Raw genomic sequence first — 16296 nt, 5'->3', positions numbered from 1 at the left:
CCATTTTGTTTCTGAACCATTGATTTCCAGTCCAGTTTCACACTTTCTGTTTCAGCTGTTGCATTTCCCTCTCTAATTCTATTGTAACATTAGTAAATATTATGCAGACATCAGGAAAAGGCAAAACGTGTTAGGTGATAACTTGCTGGTGTTCATTCCACACTTGGTTTTGTTGTTTTATTTAACAGTGACTTCAGAACTACAACACATGGGTTTCAGGGAAATTGTTGCTTTGCTTCACACCTTTTGCGAATAAGAATGCAACATGGATAGTGATCTCTGTAGTACGGTGTTTGTTTGTTTGATCAAGCAAATTGTTAAGCATTTTGTATATATGGAGATTGTGCAGTACATCGAGGATAGCATTGGATTCAGTGGAGCTAAAATACTTTCTTCCAGCTGACAAAGCCAAGAATAAAAGAAGTGTAATTTTCTCACAGTAACCAACTTTAAGCACAACAGCACTCTCCCCAGCACCTGATATTCAGATGCATGCACTTCCAATACTGGAGGTATCTGCCAAGTAAACCAGCATCTGATATTTCTCCTCTCTACTTTGGGTAGCTACCAGGCTGAATATTTCTGACTGATTTCCAAGAATCATCAACATAAATCCCCTTATTCTTTGCTGCTGTAGAAGAAGAAAGACGTCAGGACTGCCTTTCTTTAAAAATATTGTCGGATGCTACCACTGTTCTTTTGTTTTTAGTGTAGTCATAAAAGTGTTGTGCAGCAGCTTTGAACAAATGTATTTTCCAACTTTGAGCTATTTTGGCCAAATACTATAGGTACCCGGGTATCTTGTTAGCAATTGCAAGTTCCACATCCTCTGGCATCATGGATTTGTTCCATGTCTGCTCTTAGTAGGTAATATTTTATGAAATTGTGGCAAATAAGTATTTTATATATATAAAAAACTAAATCCTGTTAAAAATTTAAAAAATATTGTGATCACCATTCATTTCCCTTTTTAAAAATAGGTGCAGGGCTGAGAGAATAACCTGCTACCTTCTGAGTCTGTGTCTGATTTGGACCCAGGGTCTGCTTTTCCTTCTGACTGTCTTTCGGTGGTCCAGATAAGCTCAGCAGTGTAGCGTTGACACTGGAACTACTCTCAACACTGAATACAGGTTTTTAACTAATTGATTCCAAATGTTGGTATAATGCCAAATTACATGTTCTTGCAGGGTGCAAGCCGTGCAGTCGAAGATGCTGAGCGTGAACGAAGAGAGAGAGAAGAAAGACTGAGACACACACGAAATCCTGCAGTTCGTGGCTTACCTTCCACTGCCTCTGGCAGGCTGAGGGGGACACAAGATGTAGCTCCACCAACCCCTCTTACCCCAACTTCACATACAGGTAAGCCAAAGAATGCCTTGAGGTGGGCTGCCTTCTAGTTAATCACTTCCTCTTGCGCCACAGCTTACTCCATTCAACACCTCAAGGCTTTTAGGGGGCCGGGGGGTAGGAAATTCTTCTTATTCTAGCTCGTTTTGGCATGCTTATCTTTGAATCCTACCCTCAACATTTAAGAACAGTATTTTATAACATTAATTTCTTGAGTTACAAGCCTCTCCCTAGTTAGGCTTCAAAGGGGACTGAGTGCCTTGTGGGTTTAATAGTTCTGACATTATGAAGGTGCTTATAAAGTGATGCCTCTGTCGGCTTCCCTTTATTGCAGTAGTTTATTTTGTCTAGTAAATACAGGCACAAAATTAAATTTTACTTTTTATTTTGGTCAGCAAACACATCTCCTCGGCCAGTGTCTGGAATGGAGAGAGAACGGAAAGTGAGTATGCGATTGCATCGTGGGGCCCCTGTCAATATCTCCTCGTCTGATTTAACAGGCCGACAAGATACCTCACGCATGTCAACCTCACAGGTACAAAACAGTTCTGATTTTTTTTATGGGGAAAAGACTAGGAGCTCAGTAATGTCCTTTGACAAGATCAGAGTAAAAATACTCTTTGAGTAGGATAGATTGTCTCACAATTATGTTTAGACATGCCATTCTCTTAGTTGATCTGAATTAGCTGAAGAACCACTACTTGTGAAGTACTTAGCTTTCTGACCTTGAAGTTTAAGTGTGAAGGAGGGTGTTGTATAGGTTATTAAAATTGAGGGCTGGGTACCTCCCTTGTTTAATGCCTTTTTGGATATTTGTGTATTTGCAGGATACAGACTTTTAACAGCCATGGAAATATCAGTGACTTTTACTATACTATGTGAATCATCAACTGACTTAAATGTCATGTTTTCTTCTAACCACTGCAGATCTCAGAAGCCTTGTGCAAATGAATCAAAGCTATTACTTGTTACATTTCATGCCGAAGAAGGATCAATAAGTGCTCTCCTTTTATCCTTAGTACAGACTCAATTTGTCCAATATTACACATGGGCAATGTAAATTGTAGCCTTAGTCATCAGTCATTTGTTCTGTAGTGTCTAGTTGCAAAGTTGCACCCATTTGGCAATTTTGACATGGCTTGAGCTGTATTTTCAAATAAATTGCCATTTATGGAAAATAGCTACCAGCTTCTGTCTGGTATAAGTGACCATCTGTAATCATATCCGGTATAAGAGGAGTGTGCTTAAAGCTACTGTAGCACTGAAATTGTTATGCCTGTGAAATACGAGGTTGAAAGAGGAATGATCTGTCTTGCATTCTTTGTATTACTTTGTTAGGTGATGGTACTATTCATACTATTTTGATTTTCTTGTAGAATTTACTAAAGCTAGAAGTAAAAAATGATTTCCAAATTAGCCCTGGGCATGCATCCTTGTTGAAAGTATGGAGCTAAACTAGACTAGTTGTTGTGAATGAGTCTGTACCTGACTGCAGTAAGCAACTTTCTTGACCATGGGACAGCTAATTGCAGATTGTAACGTTTTGCCTACAGCATGCATTACTGGTTTATTTTAATAACCTGTGGCATATGTTCAGAGTATTTCAGTTGAATTACAGCACAGCTCACATAACAGGCTGTAAGTGTAAATTAATGTTGTATAAAAGAAAGAGTATTTTTGGAAGATAAATGCATATCCTGCATGGTTATGCAGTGGAATGACAATTGACTCCATTTTGTTGGTCATTTTTTTGTTTGTTTCCAAACAGAAGGAAAATGTTTGTCTGGTGCCTGAAGAGAGGATATTCACTAACATTTGTAGCTTGAAACATTCCAGTTTCTTACTCCATTGTAGATTCCCTCACAATATGTGTGACACACAACCAAAAAAGGCTTGGATTTCATGCAAGTCCTACAGTACTTTACAAAATGAAGCTTTGTCTCATGAAAGCCACAGCAGGGGACTCTAGGCTTTCTCATTCCAAAATAGTAGCTAAAAAACCAGTTGTGAATTTCTGAACAGTGATATTGTTCAGGTTTGATTCTAAGAGAAGGGTGTATGTGTGAGAACCAGAGAACACACTAAAATTTTGGGAAGGCCAGATCAGGAGAAGAGCCATTTGAAGGCATTGGCAAATTGATCTTTGACTTTGTGTCAGTTGAAGAAATGCTAAAGGAGCAAAATGTTCCAAAGCTGAACAGGACATAAATGTGGATGTTGCAGTTGGTGTTTAGAGCACCAAGCATCAAAACTCAAACAGTCACAAATGTTAGACAAAGGCAGCAGATGACACAGGAGCTTTTAGTAGCTTTAAAAATAGAAAACTCCAGTGGTGCCTGTTTGTTGGAAAGATAATTGAGGGTTAAAACTTTTTTCGTAAAAAGTATAAAGGAGGAAATGTGTTGATTATGGTTAGTTTGGATTAACTGTTGCAGTAAGAAAAAAGAGAGATTGATTGTTTTACATCATGGCTATAGTGAGTTCCATTGACCACATTGGGACTTGGTTTTTGAGTAAAGATGCATAGAATTGTTCTTTGTTTACTTCACAAAAGTAAATAAAACTTCTGGGTTTTTTGCTGTTGTTATATCAAAACCATCATAAACTTTTGTCTATGACCAGTAGTTACTGCTAAAGGTATGTTGTTTGACTCTAGCTCAGAACCATCACAATTCCTCAAATGCTAATAGTATCTGATACAAAGAGCAAAAACCTTTTGGGAAGACAGTCTTTAATGTAGAATAATATGGAATTTCAAGTTTCAACTCCATAGGAGCACAAATTTTGTCACCCATCACTAGTGTTTGCAATAAAGTGATTAAAGCTTATTATACTATATACTGAGGCTTCAAAATCAAAGATCCAGTCCTTAAACAACACAAGTAAGATTTTCTGGAAGCCCAGAGTCTGTACCTAATAGGCATTCTTTGTCATACTGATTATAAATACATTCTTAACGCCATACTTTTGCTTGATTTGAATGCTATCTCCAGTCTTAGGCAAAACAGATGGTAGCTTTTTGAACGAGTCTCTGAATCTCTTTTTCCTCTTGTTAATATCCAACAAATGTCTACTCCAAGACATGAATAAGAGGTGTATAAAGCATATTTCCCCCTTCATTCAATATACACTGGCCAGATTCACAGTGGATAAGATCTCCTTGATCCCTACTCTAAGATCCTGACATTGAATGCTGGGATGGAGCTGGGGAAGATGTTTCTCTCTAGGATTTAAATGAGTGTGTCCTGTGGGTGTATTGCAGACTTGATAATTTTGAAGAAGAAAAAATAAACCTTTTGGAGTTTTGAGACTATCTCTTTTATCTTTCATCTGTAAAGCCAAGCTCCAGCAGACCTCGAAGGAAGAGGAAGAAAGTGCGTATTTTAACAACTTAAATGACCTGGAATAAAGCACTTTTAGACTCTGAGGTGTAGTTGCTTGCTTTCCTTTACATCAGGGCCATTGAAAAGCAGAACGAATTGCATCTAATATCTGCAAATATTGTTGTTTTTGATCATTGAACTTAGAAGGCAGTAAACGTCCAATAAGTCTTGTCTAGATCAAGGTGTCTCTTTCCTAGCTCTCTGTTTGTGATGATGGTTTGCATTGCACATTTAATTGGTCATTTTCATCTGAAATGACTACCTTATAAAAAATGGGTGTGGTATGGAACTGTGAAGTTTGCCTTGGCTGTGTTAAGTGGGTAAAAAGTAGTTTGAAATATTTCTGTACTGCTCCAGCAGAGATCCTAGGACCAATTACAAAAAATGTGTCAATAGACCGACCCTCCACCTCCTTCAAATCATTCATGAGTGTGTAATAGTTCTACCAGCTCATGAATTTAGTGCAGTTTGTTTACTTTTTTTGTTTACTTGTTTAAAGTAAAATAGCTTATTTAAAAGCTTAACAACTGGTTCAGAAACATACTTTAAACATATTTGCAGTATTTCAGGATGAAACGACTGCTCATTCTGTTCTTAGGACCTCGTTTCAAAAACACCTGACAGGTTATGAGCCAAACGAGACTAAAACTTCAGTTGGTTCATCTTGTAAATATAAATATCTTGGAAACCTGGCTCATTAAATGTTGAGAATCCCAAAAGTGAAAATCCAAGTAGATAAATTCCAAACTGATGAAGGTAAATTCCCTTCTACTAGCTGTAGCCCTCTCCAGCTGCTTTGCTGCCTTTGCCCTTCCTTGTACTTAACTGGACAACGGGGTGCTACTTCTCCATATATGTAAGAAGTAGTTGTGGGTTAAATAGTGGAATTCAAGCCGAAAAGGATCCACTCCCAATTTCTTGTAGTAGATCATGTTAACTTCCACTGACTATAAAAACTTCGGAGGATGATTAGTCTGATGACACTGATGTTCCTTGGTATATGATCCTTGTCTGCTACAAAATGAAGTATCTTGGTATATGAGCCTTCTCGCATGTACCTCATTCTTCCTAGCAAAGGGCACATATTTCATAAGAAATTGTTTGAATAATCTGTAATGTGCAACTATTTTTTTCAAAAACTGAGCAAGGTGCTTCACAAAATGGTGATCATAATGCAGTGGAGCATTACACTGCGTACTTGATGCAATTACAAATGACCCTCTTTGCTAAGTCACAAATGTATGAAATTTCTGTGACCTACTTTTTCTATTCAGACTCTTGCAAAAGAGAATGAAGATTAAGAGTATGGAATCCAGCACTTCCTGAACGAAAAGAGATTGGCCTATCACAATAGCTTTTAAATACTGTTTCAAAAATATCCTTCTAGCCAAACTTGAGGCTTTTGAGTTTGGAAATGAAAATGTACGGAGTGTAGTGCAGTTGTTTCTTCAATGAAATTGGCTGCGCTTTTGAAATTTGCCACTTTCCTGGGGTGAGTGAGAGTAGCCCCTGCTAAGTAGCAAATGGTACCAGCCCAAACTTCCTTTGCCACTGTAACATCTATCAGCAGAAAACTGGCTCTCCGCCAGTAATTTTACATCAATTGTCTGCCTATGCATCCTTCCTGGTTACTGGCTTGAACTGCTTTCCCCATGCTATACTATAGTGCTGTGCATGGTAGCCTGTAGGGGCGGGGAGTTCAGCATTGTGGTGTAGAGGTTTAGCAGCAACAAAACACAGGTTGGCTAGTCCCTTAACAGAACTACAGTATACAAATGTGTGTCGTCCCTTTCTGCAAATCTCTGTGTGCTGACACACTGAAAGATTAAAGGTCTTGCTGTCTTCTTTCCTTTGAAGATTTCCACTTTAGTACTAATTTCTTTGGCTAAATGTCTTTGCTACCACTTTTAGAGAGTTTCCCTTGGTCATGAAGACCCTGCTTTCCTAACAAATCACAATTCTTGCAGTAGGTATAATACAACCTACTTACTATGCTTATGTTGCCATGAGAGCAGTCATATATACATACATATATATATATATATATATATATATATATATATATATATATTGTAATTTATCATAGTTACAATCCAAGCACGATAGCCTCTTCCACAGCTCCAAAGCATCTCAAACATGATTAAATTATGTGAATTCTTATCTGGCACCCCAGTAATATTTCATCTGTCAGCATTAAATCCCAGTAATGATATCTTTAACTATTTCCTTGGTGACCACTCTAGCAGGTACACCAGGGGATGGGTTGTGTGTGGAGCCTGCGGGGAGCTGAGAATTTGAAGTTGCTGCAGAGAAAGAAAGGCAGAAAGAAGAGCAAGTGAGACAAAAGGCAGAAGATGGCGAAGAAAGAAGAGTTAATAATGATCAGAGAAGTGATTTAAGAGGGACAATTTTCTTCTCAAATGTTTGAATTCTACTGTACAGTATTAAATAAAACTGCTAAACTTCTAGGTCCTCTACATTGACCAGATTCATGCTTTGGCCTCTGCCAAAAATTCCTTCCAGTTGGTATGGTAGGTGGTTGTGGGCCAAGTGACACGATTCCATACTTAGTGGCCATATAAGAGATCAAATGGAGAGCCACTAAAGACTAATGTTGTGGTTCATGCTGGGTTGCTAAAGTTAGAGAGTCATAAAGTAGGGTGGGCAAAAGCCTTCCCTAGAGGATGAATAGAAGGAAAGCCAGGCTGCAATGCAGAAGTGCAATCAGTTTTTCCGCCTTCAAAATCATAGTGGTTGGGAGGAGAATATTGGGTACACAATATTTACAAAATACAAAAGGTATGTCTAAATCTGAAAATGGTTGGCATTCTGTCAGACATTTGGCAAGAAAACCCCACCTCAATCATATGCATACCTCCAGATGACTGGTGGGGTCACTGATGACCAAAAGTTCCTCAGTACACATACCTCTCAAATCTTTCCACATGGAAAACTAGATGTTTGGTGGAAGGGTACTAGCCTTTTCCCTGACCTACTTCTACATATGAAGTGAATCTCTTGTATGAAGGAGTATTTTGTTAATGTAAGCCCCCATTCATGATCTGAAGAGGTACAACCCACACACAAGTTTATCACTTCAACAAAAAATGGACTACAGAGGCTCTGCCTTTTGAGAAAATACAAAAAGAGGACTGCTCCCTCTGGATCACTCGAGAATAGTCTTGACACATACTTGGATTCATAGGTCTATTATCTAATGTGCAGGGGTGGGCCGTATTCCCTTTTGTTGTTGAATAACTGGCCACATTCCCTTCTGATTAATCTGGAGGTGGGCAACATGATGGCAGTGGACAAGGCCAAAGCCAAAAGTGAACAGGCCACCCACTTTTCTCCCACATTAGCAGGCTGGCTGGAGAAGGACAGATCACTATTGCCAAAAGTTTGAACTGATAGCTTTAAATGGCTTCCTCTCCTCCATGGCTCTCCATTTCAGCTTCTCTTCTCCTTGCCCCTTCTCGACAATTTTCCCTCTTTGGCTAGTGGTCTGGACGAATTGCTTACCAAGGGCTTCTCTACCCTCTCCATTGCTTCATCTCTTTTGGCTTCCCAACCACCAGTCGTATCTTTTCTCCCCTCCTGCATGAAATTAGATTCTCACTCTTGGCCTAAAGTCTGTTTTAATGAAATGCTAGCCAGCAGTTTTGTGTGTAGTGAAGCTGCAGGGACAGTCTCCATCATAGTCATGATATGATTCTATATTTGTGCATGCAACTGTATGCACACCACCATAGACGGAACAGTTGCAACTGTAAATCTGCATGCCATAGCATATCATAGCACATGTGGTGGTAGTGCACGTGGCCTAATGGCCCCTTGCTCCTAAGGGAATTTCAGCTGACAGTTCTGTGAATTGATCGATATCCTCAGTATTGCTTTTTCTTAATCAGTGAACTTGATTTGCTCATTATGTACATGTAGTGCTGCTATATAGGTAGTGGTGTTTGGGTGTCTTCCCTTAGCCATTCCTTTTACTTCACATTCTTCTGTAAAAGCGGGCCTTTAATTAAATGATGTAACATTTGATTCATCAGGTGTGTTCTAATCTTTCTCTCTTATCGTTTCAAACACAAGTTTTCCCAAACATGTTCAGAGGTTCTGTTCTTTTGGGAATTCTGGTTGTCCTTTTCCATTACCATGGGAAAGATGCAGGGGCTTGCACTGGTTAGAAAACAAAATTGGTCACGTTCTTGATTATCATGTACACAGATTTCCTTTTTGCTACCTGAATGGCATTGTGCCTTTTACAAACTCATTTTGGAAGAATGTGATGGCTTTCAAGCTTGGCCATCTTCTGAAGGATGGGAAGTGCTGATGTGCCTTCTATGAATAAACAGTTGACCCTCTCACTTCTAGATGGCTTAGACTGCAACAAAACCCTTTGCTGCAGTTTTGCTGAATTTAGCTTTACGTACTTGGAGATGGGTAGAGGGCATTTAAGGCTTAAACTGAATGTTTCTTCTGATGTTGCAGTGATTGCCCCCAAAGTAAGAGGGCCTTTCTCTCCCCCTCCTTTCTTTTTTACATAGATAAGCTCCACCTCCAGCTGTTAAGTGTTGGTGTGTGTATAAGCGTGAACATGTGTTAATTGCTCCGTGTGTAAAGGAAAGGGGACATTGAGAACCACTGGGGGGAATAGACTTGAATCAGGAAGCTGTGATCCCTACTAACTCTACTTGACCAGATTGAAAAACTTGGCATTTATTAGCTTTAGAAATGTGTTGTACATCAAACCTGTTTCCCTGAGAATATGAGATTCTTTTGAATTGCCAGTGTTACACACACAGATGTGGTGAATCTGTAAGGTTAGTAAGCCTGCAAGATCTAAGTTGTGTGCTGTCATGGAGAGAGTGTAAAAGGCTGGCTGCTTTAACTCTCAAAGTTGTGCCCATATGCTTGTTTGTGGATCACAGCCAGAAGGCTTCAGATTGAGCTGGTACACACTTTAGTGCTAATGAGATGAGGGTTCTCTTCCATTGCAAAGAGTTTTGAAATACTGTGCAGAGTAGTCGCTGTGACACAGGAAAATGTTTTTTGAATCAGTGGCCAGTGCTGGCGATAAACAGTTAACATGATGGTGATGCTTTTGAGCTGAGAGTTACTGGAACAAAAAGCACCTCCAAAAACTGTTGGTTGCCACCTGCTGCTGAAGCAGCCTTTCTTTAAACCACTAGTTGTTGAAAACACATACCTTAAAGTCAGGAAGTTGTCAGCTTTGTAGGGGCTTTCAAATTGCTGAAGAATCAATGTCTGTGAGGCCTCTGAATCAAGAACCATTCCAAATTCAGAGCAGCTCCAGTTAGAATCATAGTTGGGAATTATATATTGGGCAGTGGAATTGTTACAAATGGCTGTCTTTTCCCCCCACCTCAGAATAGCATTCCTTTCGAACACCATGGCAAGTAGCTGCTCGTCTCCTTCTCGTTGGAAAGCAGCACTGGGTGAGTCCATTCTCACGAGACACCAGCTTGGCGGGTGGGTTTGGATTCACTCCTGCGGGGACATCAAATTGGGTGGCTTTTCGTGTCTTTCAGCACTTTATTTCCTTCTACCTTGCAGATAACCTTAGTAGTAGGTATACTTCAAATTAATTAAAACTATTTCTCCCCCCCCTTGAAAAATTGCAGTACTTCACTAGAATTGCTCCATAACTGTCAATAGACCAGATGGTATATTTGCAGGGTAACCTACACTGTGGTACTGGAATACTTAAGGTCCTTCATGTGGCATTTTTTTCTCGCTTGGAAATCATCTCCCAGTAAAGGACAGAGTACATGCCTTGTTTAGCCTTCTGTTTTTCTGCTAATTCACTAGCCTGGTGTATATGTCTGTAAACCAAGCAGTGACTTACCAGGACTACTCAAATATGCAGGCTTCTGCTTCTAAGCTAAGTTTTAGCTTAGTGCATTATCTAAACCTGGACTTGTGCTTAAGCCCTCTCCTTACTATAACCATGAACTTTGGCCAAGAAAATCCCGTACAACTCATGGTTAGCAAAGAAGAACTTGTCGACCAACCTGAGCTTGGGTGACATGCTCAGCCAAACTTTGGCTTAGCATTTTATTAATTTTTATTTATTAAATTCATTAGTCACTTTATCTTGTCCAGGGCAGCCCAAAGTGATGTACAACCAAACAGACAATAATTTAAAAAATCTGATGTAGGGGTACACAACCCCTACATTTGGGAGGAGATGAGCAGCTGCTAGCTGCTCTCTGGGAATCCTCAAATTTGCATAGTCTCCATAAGCTTTTGACTCCATAAGTCTTTGGCTTGCCGTGATTTACGAACCAGGCCATTGAATCTTAACCAATTTGGAATTGTACCAAGTATAGGAGAAATGCCACATCTGAAGGGGGCCTTAGTTCTGCTAATTACAAGATTATTACATGTTTGCTAGTAAAAGTTAGAATTGAGTGTTGTGTCTTATATAAGACCTGCATTCCTGAGCAATTACAGTACCCTATTGCAACAAAACATGTGAGTCTTTTTTAAATAGTTGAGAGCCTGCAAGAAGTGTTGTTGCAGAACTAGAACTTTAAATAACATGCCTTCCAACACTTTCAGCAAGTCCATTTCCCTGAGGAGGATATAAATGAAAAGTTTCTTATCACTCACAGACTCCTTGTATCTTAGCAGAAATCGGATCAAACATTTTCACAGCTATAAACCTTAAAATAACTTAAAACTGGATAGAGCAATAAAACTCAATCACACACCAGTATCCAGTACTGTGAAAAGTTAGGCTAATATTGTCTTTTAATTGCCTAATTTAAGTATGATTAGAACAGAGCATTAATGCATCCTTTTACTCTCGTCCCTTTCCCACAAGCAGCCAAAGATTAAAAAAACATTTTCAAACTGATAATGAAGATGAAACTGTGCCTCTAGACTCTTTACAGGAGACTTCTAAATGATTGCATGGATAGAAAATGAATGGATGCCTGTGAGAGCAGCAGTTCTAAAGCTTATCCATTGATTGATCTTTTTGTCTTGACGATAGGAGCTTCAGCAGAGCAAAATGAAGTGTGTGCGTGTGTGTGTGTGTAGACAATCTGTAGCTTGTTGCCAACCTGTAGAGGCTGTTCCTTTTGCTTTTCGGTCAGACTGAATTCTTGTTGCTTAGATCCTATTATTGGGCTCTCTCCCTCTCCCCGCCATTGTTATAACTCCACATTACACTAATCTCTCACTACCTTATTTCTCTTCTCCCTGCTGCTTTTGTGTTCGTTTGATTCCATAGCCCTTTACTTTGTTAATTACATTAGCAAACTGATTATCCACATGGGTCAGATCATCTGGATAATCCAGCTGTTCATAATTTCGACTGAGCGAGAGGATTCTCTTCTGAACCACCTTGAATGAAGAGTTCACACTGGGTCCTCCTAACGGGATGCTTCTGCTTGTCTTGAGAGTGTGTTAAAACAAAGGCAGGACCACAGCAGAGATGTAGAGTGCCTGTACTTTGTACTCTGTGGGAATTTTTCAGCTAGCTTACCCCACTTCACGTGGTGGTGGTGGTGGCAGCGGTGGCGGCAGGGAATTGAAATGGGTCAGGCAGCAAAGATCAACATTTTAGCAACTAAAGTGGGTAAAAATTTCCTCTGAGTGAAGAACTGTAGAATCCAGTCCACTATCAAGGTCTTTGTCTGTAATGATTAACCTCTTGTTGCATGTCAAAACATCACCGCTGCTGCAGTTTGACTTAATAACAGGTCCCTATGAACTGTGCATCAAAAGAATAGTCCCAATTCTTCCAAGGGTCAAAACTATGTAAACAGGCTATTTGTTGTCAGTCCAAACATTACACAGAGCTGAGTAGCTTAATTTTGGCTGCTGTAATACTGAATTTAGGATTGCTTCCACAAGGCTTGAGTGAAGTATGGATGGATCCTTTGAAACTGTTCTTCTCACCATCAGATTTGTGCAAGCTGTTTTCCAAATCCACTTAGGTTGGCAGAGTTTTTATTCCTTTGCCACTGAAATTTTATTTTGTGGTTGTAAAGGAAGGGACTTCTTTTTGCACTGTCCCCATAACTTGCAGAGTGCTTAATAGTTTGTTTGTTTTTTAAAAAAGGTGAACAGTGGTTTCCCATCCAACACACGTATATTTGAAGGGAAGAGACTGAGGCAAATTTCATTCCCAATCTTAAGAAAGGAAACTTCTGTTTTCATTTTGAACCAAAAAGCCAGAGGATTTGTAGGTACCTCAATGGCTGATCAAAGTGTTGGGGCAATTCTTTAGAAATTGTTCCTTCGTTCAGGTATGCAGTGTGCTGAAGCCTCCACAAACTAAGACTGACAATGACTTCTAGATCCTAGAATTCACTTAATCCTTATCACTTTCAGCATTCTGGTTGCGATTGACAATCTACACTGCCAGGTTGGGCGCAAATTTCTGATTGCAGAGTTCACAGGGGCCTTGCTTAATACTGGCATATGCTATGGAAAGGATCTTGTAGAACATATTCAATACAGTGTTGCTGCTAAAAAGATGGATTTCTTTTATATAACACTTGCATTTATCACCCTATCTCTTGATTTGGGTTTCATTACTGATTCAAGAGCTTACCCAAGTCATCCGGTCTTTTTTGCCAGCATGTGCTTCTTTCCTCGTTCTTCATACTATTTCTCCTTGTTCATGAGGTGCCTTTGTTGCCTTAGCCTTTACGCAAAAGGAAAATGCCATTCACTTCATGGGTGCCACCTGCTGGGTGTAACGGCGATTCTGTCAGGACGTAGATTTGTGCACACTCATTTCATCCTTCTGAAGTGAATGCATCTGCTCAGTTGTATTTATGAGGAGTGGCCAAGAAGACTTTAATGGATCAGTTTTTATGCCGTTTCAGTAGGTGTGGGCTGATATTGACACCCTGTTCCTTGGCTTCAATAGATTCCTGCTCTGGCGACGACCAGTATTCTCCAGTCTGCTGTGCATCGGTGAAATGTTGCCATTGAGGGGCAGATAATGCATGGCTGATCTCCTGTTACCAATGGCTTTTACTAGCAAAACTACCCCAAACTAGAGCAGAAGAAATAATACAACTGGATCTCTCCTTGCTACTTAAAGATACTCGCAGGAACATGGACAGAATCCAGCAGTTGCCACTACAAGAGGCTTTGGCCAGAAACCTGATAACCTTATGTGAACTCTAGCAACACAGCTGGAAAAGGAAGAGACGGTTTACAGCATTAACCGCCTGTTATTTAATAGCCATTTCAGTTCTCCCTCCACAGGCGGCAGCCTTTCCCTCCTTTTTATTGTTCTACTGTAACTATAAATCTTTTACTTGGTTTAAGAAAGTTTTGTATTCATTTTGCTAAGATTCTTGGCTTAACTCTCTGTAAAAAAAAAAAGAAATCAATCTCGTTTTTGTCTGATTTGGAACCTGTGTAGAAATGTGAACAATCCTGAAGTTTAAAACAAAATAAAAACAAGACTTGAAACTTCTTGTAAACTTAAGTCAGGCAGGGAATGTGTAAATGAATTTGAACAGTCTGCTTTTATTTTACACTGTTTACTTTTGTATGGTCCCATTTTACAGAGGAGTATTCTCAATATTTTTTTTAATACATTTTTATTATCTTTGCTTTTGGCTGTCTTGTTCTTCCAGGGTTTTTTTTTTTTTAAAGTTCAGTCACCATGCAGCATAAACATATTTTTATTCCAATGTTTATTCGTCTCTAGTACTGTCCAAGAAAGAGCAGAAGATAATTTTAAAGAGAAGTAGCCAAACCCAGTAGAGGTGATAAGATCGCTTCATAGACTCTGAAGAACAAAAGTCAAAGCTCTAAAATAACCTGTTCAGGAAGGTTTTATTAAGTGAATGTAAAATGTATTCATAGAGCAGGGTTCCATGTGAGTGACAGGATCCATGATTTCTGCTTGGTTTTTGGTACAGATGCCAATAAAATCTGAATGCTGTCACTGCGGAGTGAGCAGCGTTGTAGTAGGTGTGCTTCTCTTGAATACGCGGAGAACGACAAGTGCTTAGAGCTTGCTGCATTATGCCAAGGCTCCGAGCTATAAACAAAATGTTCCTGCTGCGAGATGCCAAGAGAACATTCAAGCTTGTTGAATTCTTTAATATTAAAGTGTGCAAGTCTGGAACAACTGGCCTTCAGCTGATGATATACATAAGTAATGGCCAAAACACTTACCTTAGCAAATGAGTGTGCCAGCTATAAATATGGAAGAACCTTTGTTTTCATGAGCAATATATTTATCCCACTGTAATCTGGGAAAGTAGAAGGCATGTGAATCATACCAAATACCACTCAAAGTACCATCAGTCCCACCTTGGGAATGAAGATGCAATACATAGATATGTTGTGTTACTACTTTTTAATCAACAAATGTGAGATTCATGCTTCCTTGGAAACTTGGTGGCTAATAGAACTCCATGGTTTTATTTTGCTCTTAATTTGCAATTTTTAAAATTGTTTTAAAGCTTTGCAAGTTCCTTTTTAGTTTTGTGGATATGAACAATCTTGTCGCTTTCCTTTAGCTATGTTAGAACATTAACCAAGTGCTTATTTGTATTTTAAAAGTCTTGATTTGATGCAACCCACAATTGGGGAAGTGCAATGGGAATGTTTTTAAATGTTGGTCCATGGAGAATTTTGCATAACTGTATCACTTGGTTACTGTGGATGTTGGTTCTTTAGGCATGTGCACTTCCATTTTGTACAGTTCTACACTTCTGTGTGCTTTCTTTGTAAATACTTGTGGTCAAATGATGTAATGTTAGAGACTTATAAAGGCAGCCTCTTCTTCTCTATATATATCTGGAACCTTCAATTGCTGTACTATACTTAAAAAGTTGACTGATGCAAATTTCTAGACTTGTACTTGGTTGTGGGCAGTCTGCGCCCTTCCATTATAGTTAAATCCCACCATCACCTACTGAAAATATAGTTAGAATGTCTCTCTAAACCTGTGTACTGGTATCAAGTTATCTCGGAACACCTCATTTGTATTACCACTGTATTTGTGTACTTTAATAATTGTGTAAATAAATTCATAAGGACTTCTATCTATTTTGCCTTTATTTGCACATCTAATGGGTTCTCTGCTTATAGAACAACATATTTATTCAAAGTCAACTGCCAGAAATTTTAAGGCAGGGGTGGGGAACCTCCAGATGTTGCTGGACTACAACTCCCATCTTCTCAGTCTTATCAGCCATGCGGTCTGGACCTGATGGAAATTGGATACCATCAACATCTGTAGGGTTATAGGTTCCCCACCTGGGTTTTAAGACCAGGCATCTGCTTTGACTTCTGAGCTTTCTTGTGGAGTTGATTTTTGTTTTGCCAGCTTTTATAGTTTAGCAAGGCTTTCCCCTTTCTCCTCCTCTTGTGTGCTCTGGGAACAGTATTGGTTTCTAGATGAGATAGTTGTGAAGACAGCAGTGTTCATTCTGCTGGGATGAGTGTGAAATCGACCTGGGGTGTGGCCACTGAAATTTGAGGGAGGTGATGTGAAAATCTTCTGGGAGTTCTATTGGGAGGAAATGGAAAGTTGGAAGTGGAAAAAGCAGGGTGG

At 39.4% G+C, this 16296-nt stretch overlaps 2 protein-coding genes across 7 annotated transcripts in view; one reads left to right on the top strand and one right to left on the bottom strand.

The window, feature by feature from the left end:
* MBTD1 (mbt domain containing 1) overlaps positions 1 to 16296 on the bottom strand; it is a 116618-nt gene that overhangs the window by 75871 nt on the left and 24451 nt on the right. The gene's annotated exons all lie outside the window — the stretch shown is intronic.
* CSNK1D (casein kinase 1 delta) overlaps positions 1 to 16296 on the top strand; it is a 38635-nt gene that overhangs the window by 17354 nt on the left and 4985 nt on the right. Inside the window, exons 7-10 of one of the 6 annotated variants that reach the window (XM_053375711.1) lie at positions 1188 to 1359; positions 1743 to 1882; positions 10122 to 10189; positions 13642 to 15784. In XM_053375711.1, the coding sequence (XP_053231686.1) occupies positions 1188 to 1359; positions 1743 to 1882; positions 10122 to 10154 (345 nt within the window). In that variant the 3' untranslated portion in view covers positions 10155 to 10189; positions 13642 to 15784. Of the gene's footprint in view, positions 1 to 1187; positions 1360 to 1742; positions 1883 to 2174; positions 4775 to 10121; positions 10190 to 13641; positions 15785 to 16296 lie in introns of those variants that run through there. The other 5 variants (XM_053375709.1, XM_053375708.1, XM_053375712.1 and 2 more) reach the window with 5 other exon arrangements.

Source organism: Podarcis raffonei, chromosome 2, assembly GCF_027172205.1.
Source record: "Podarcis raffonei isolate rPodRaf1 chromosome 2, rPodRaf1.pri, whole genome shotgun sequence".
Classification (NCBI taxonomy): Eukaryota; Metazoa; Chordata; class Lepidosauria; order Squamata; family Lacertidae; genus Podarcis; species Podarcis raffonei.
Note: the sequence above shows the minus strand (reverse complement) of the source record. Positions and strands in the feature narration are given on the sequence as shown.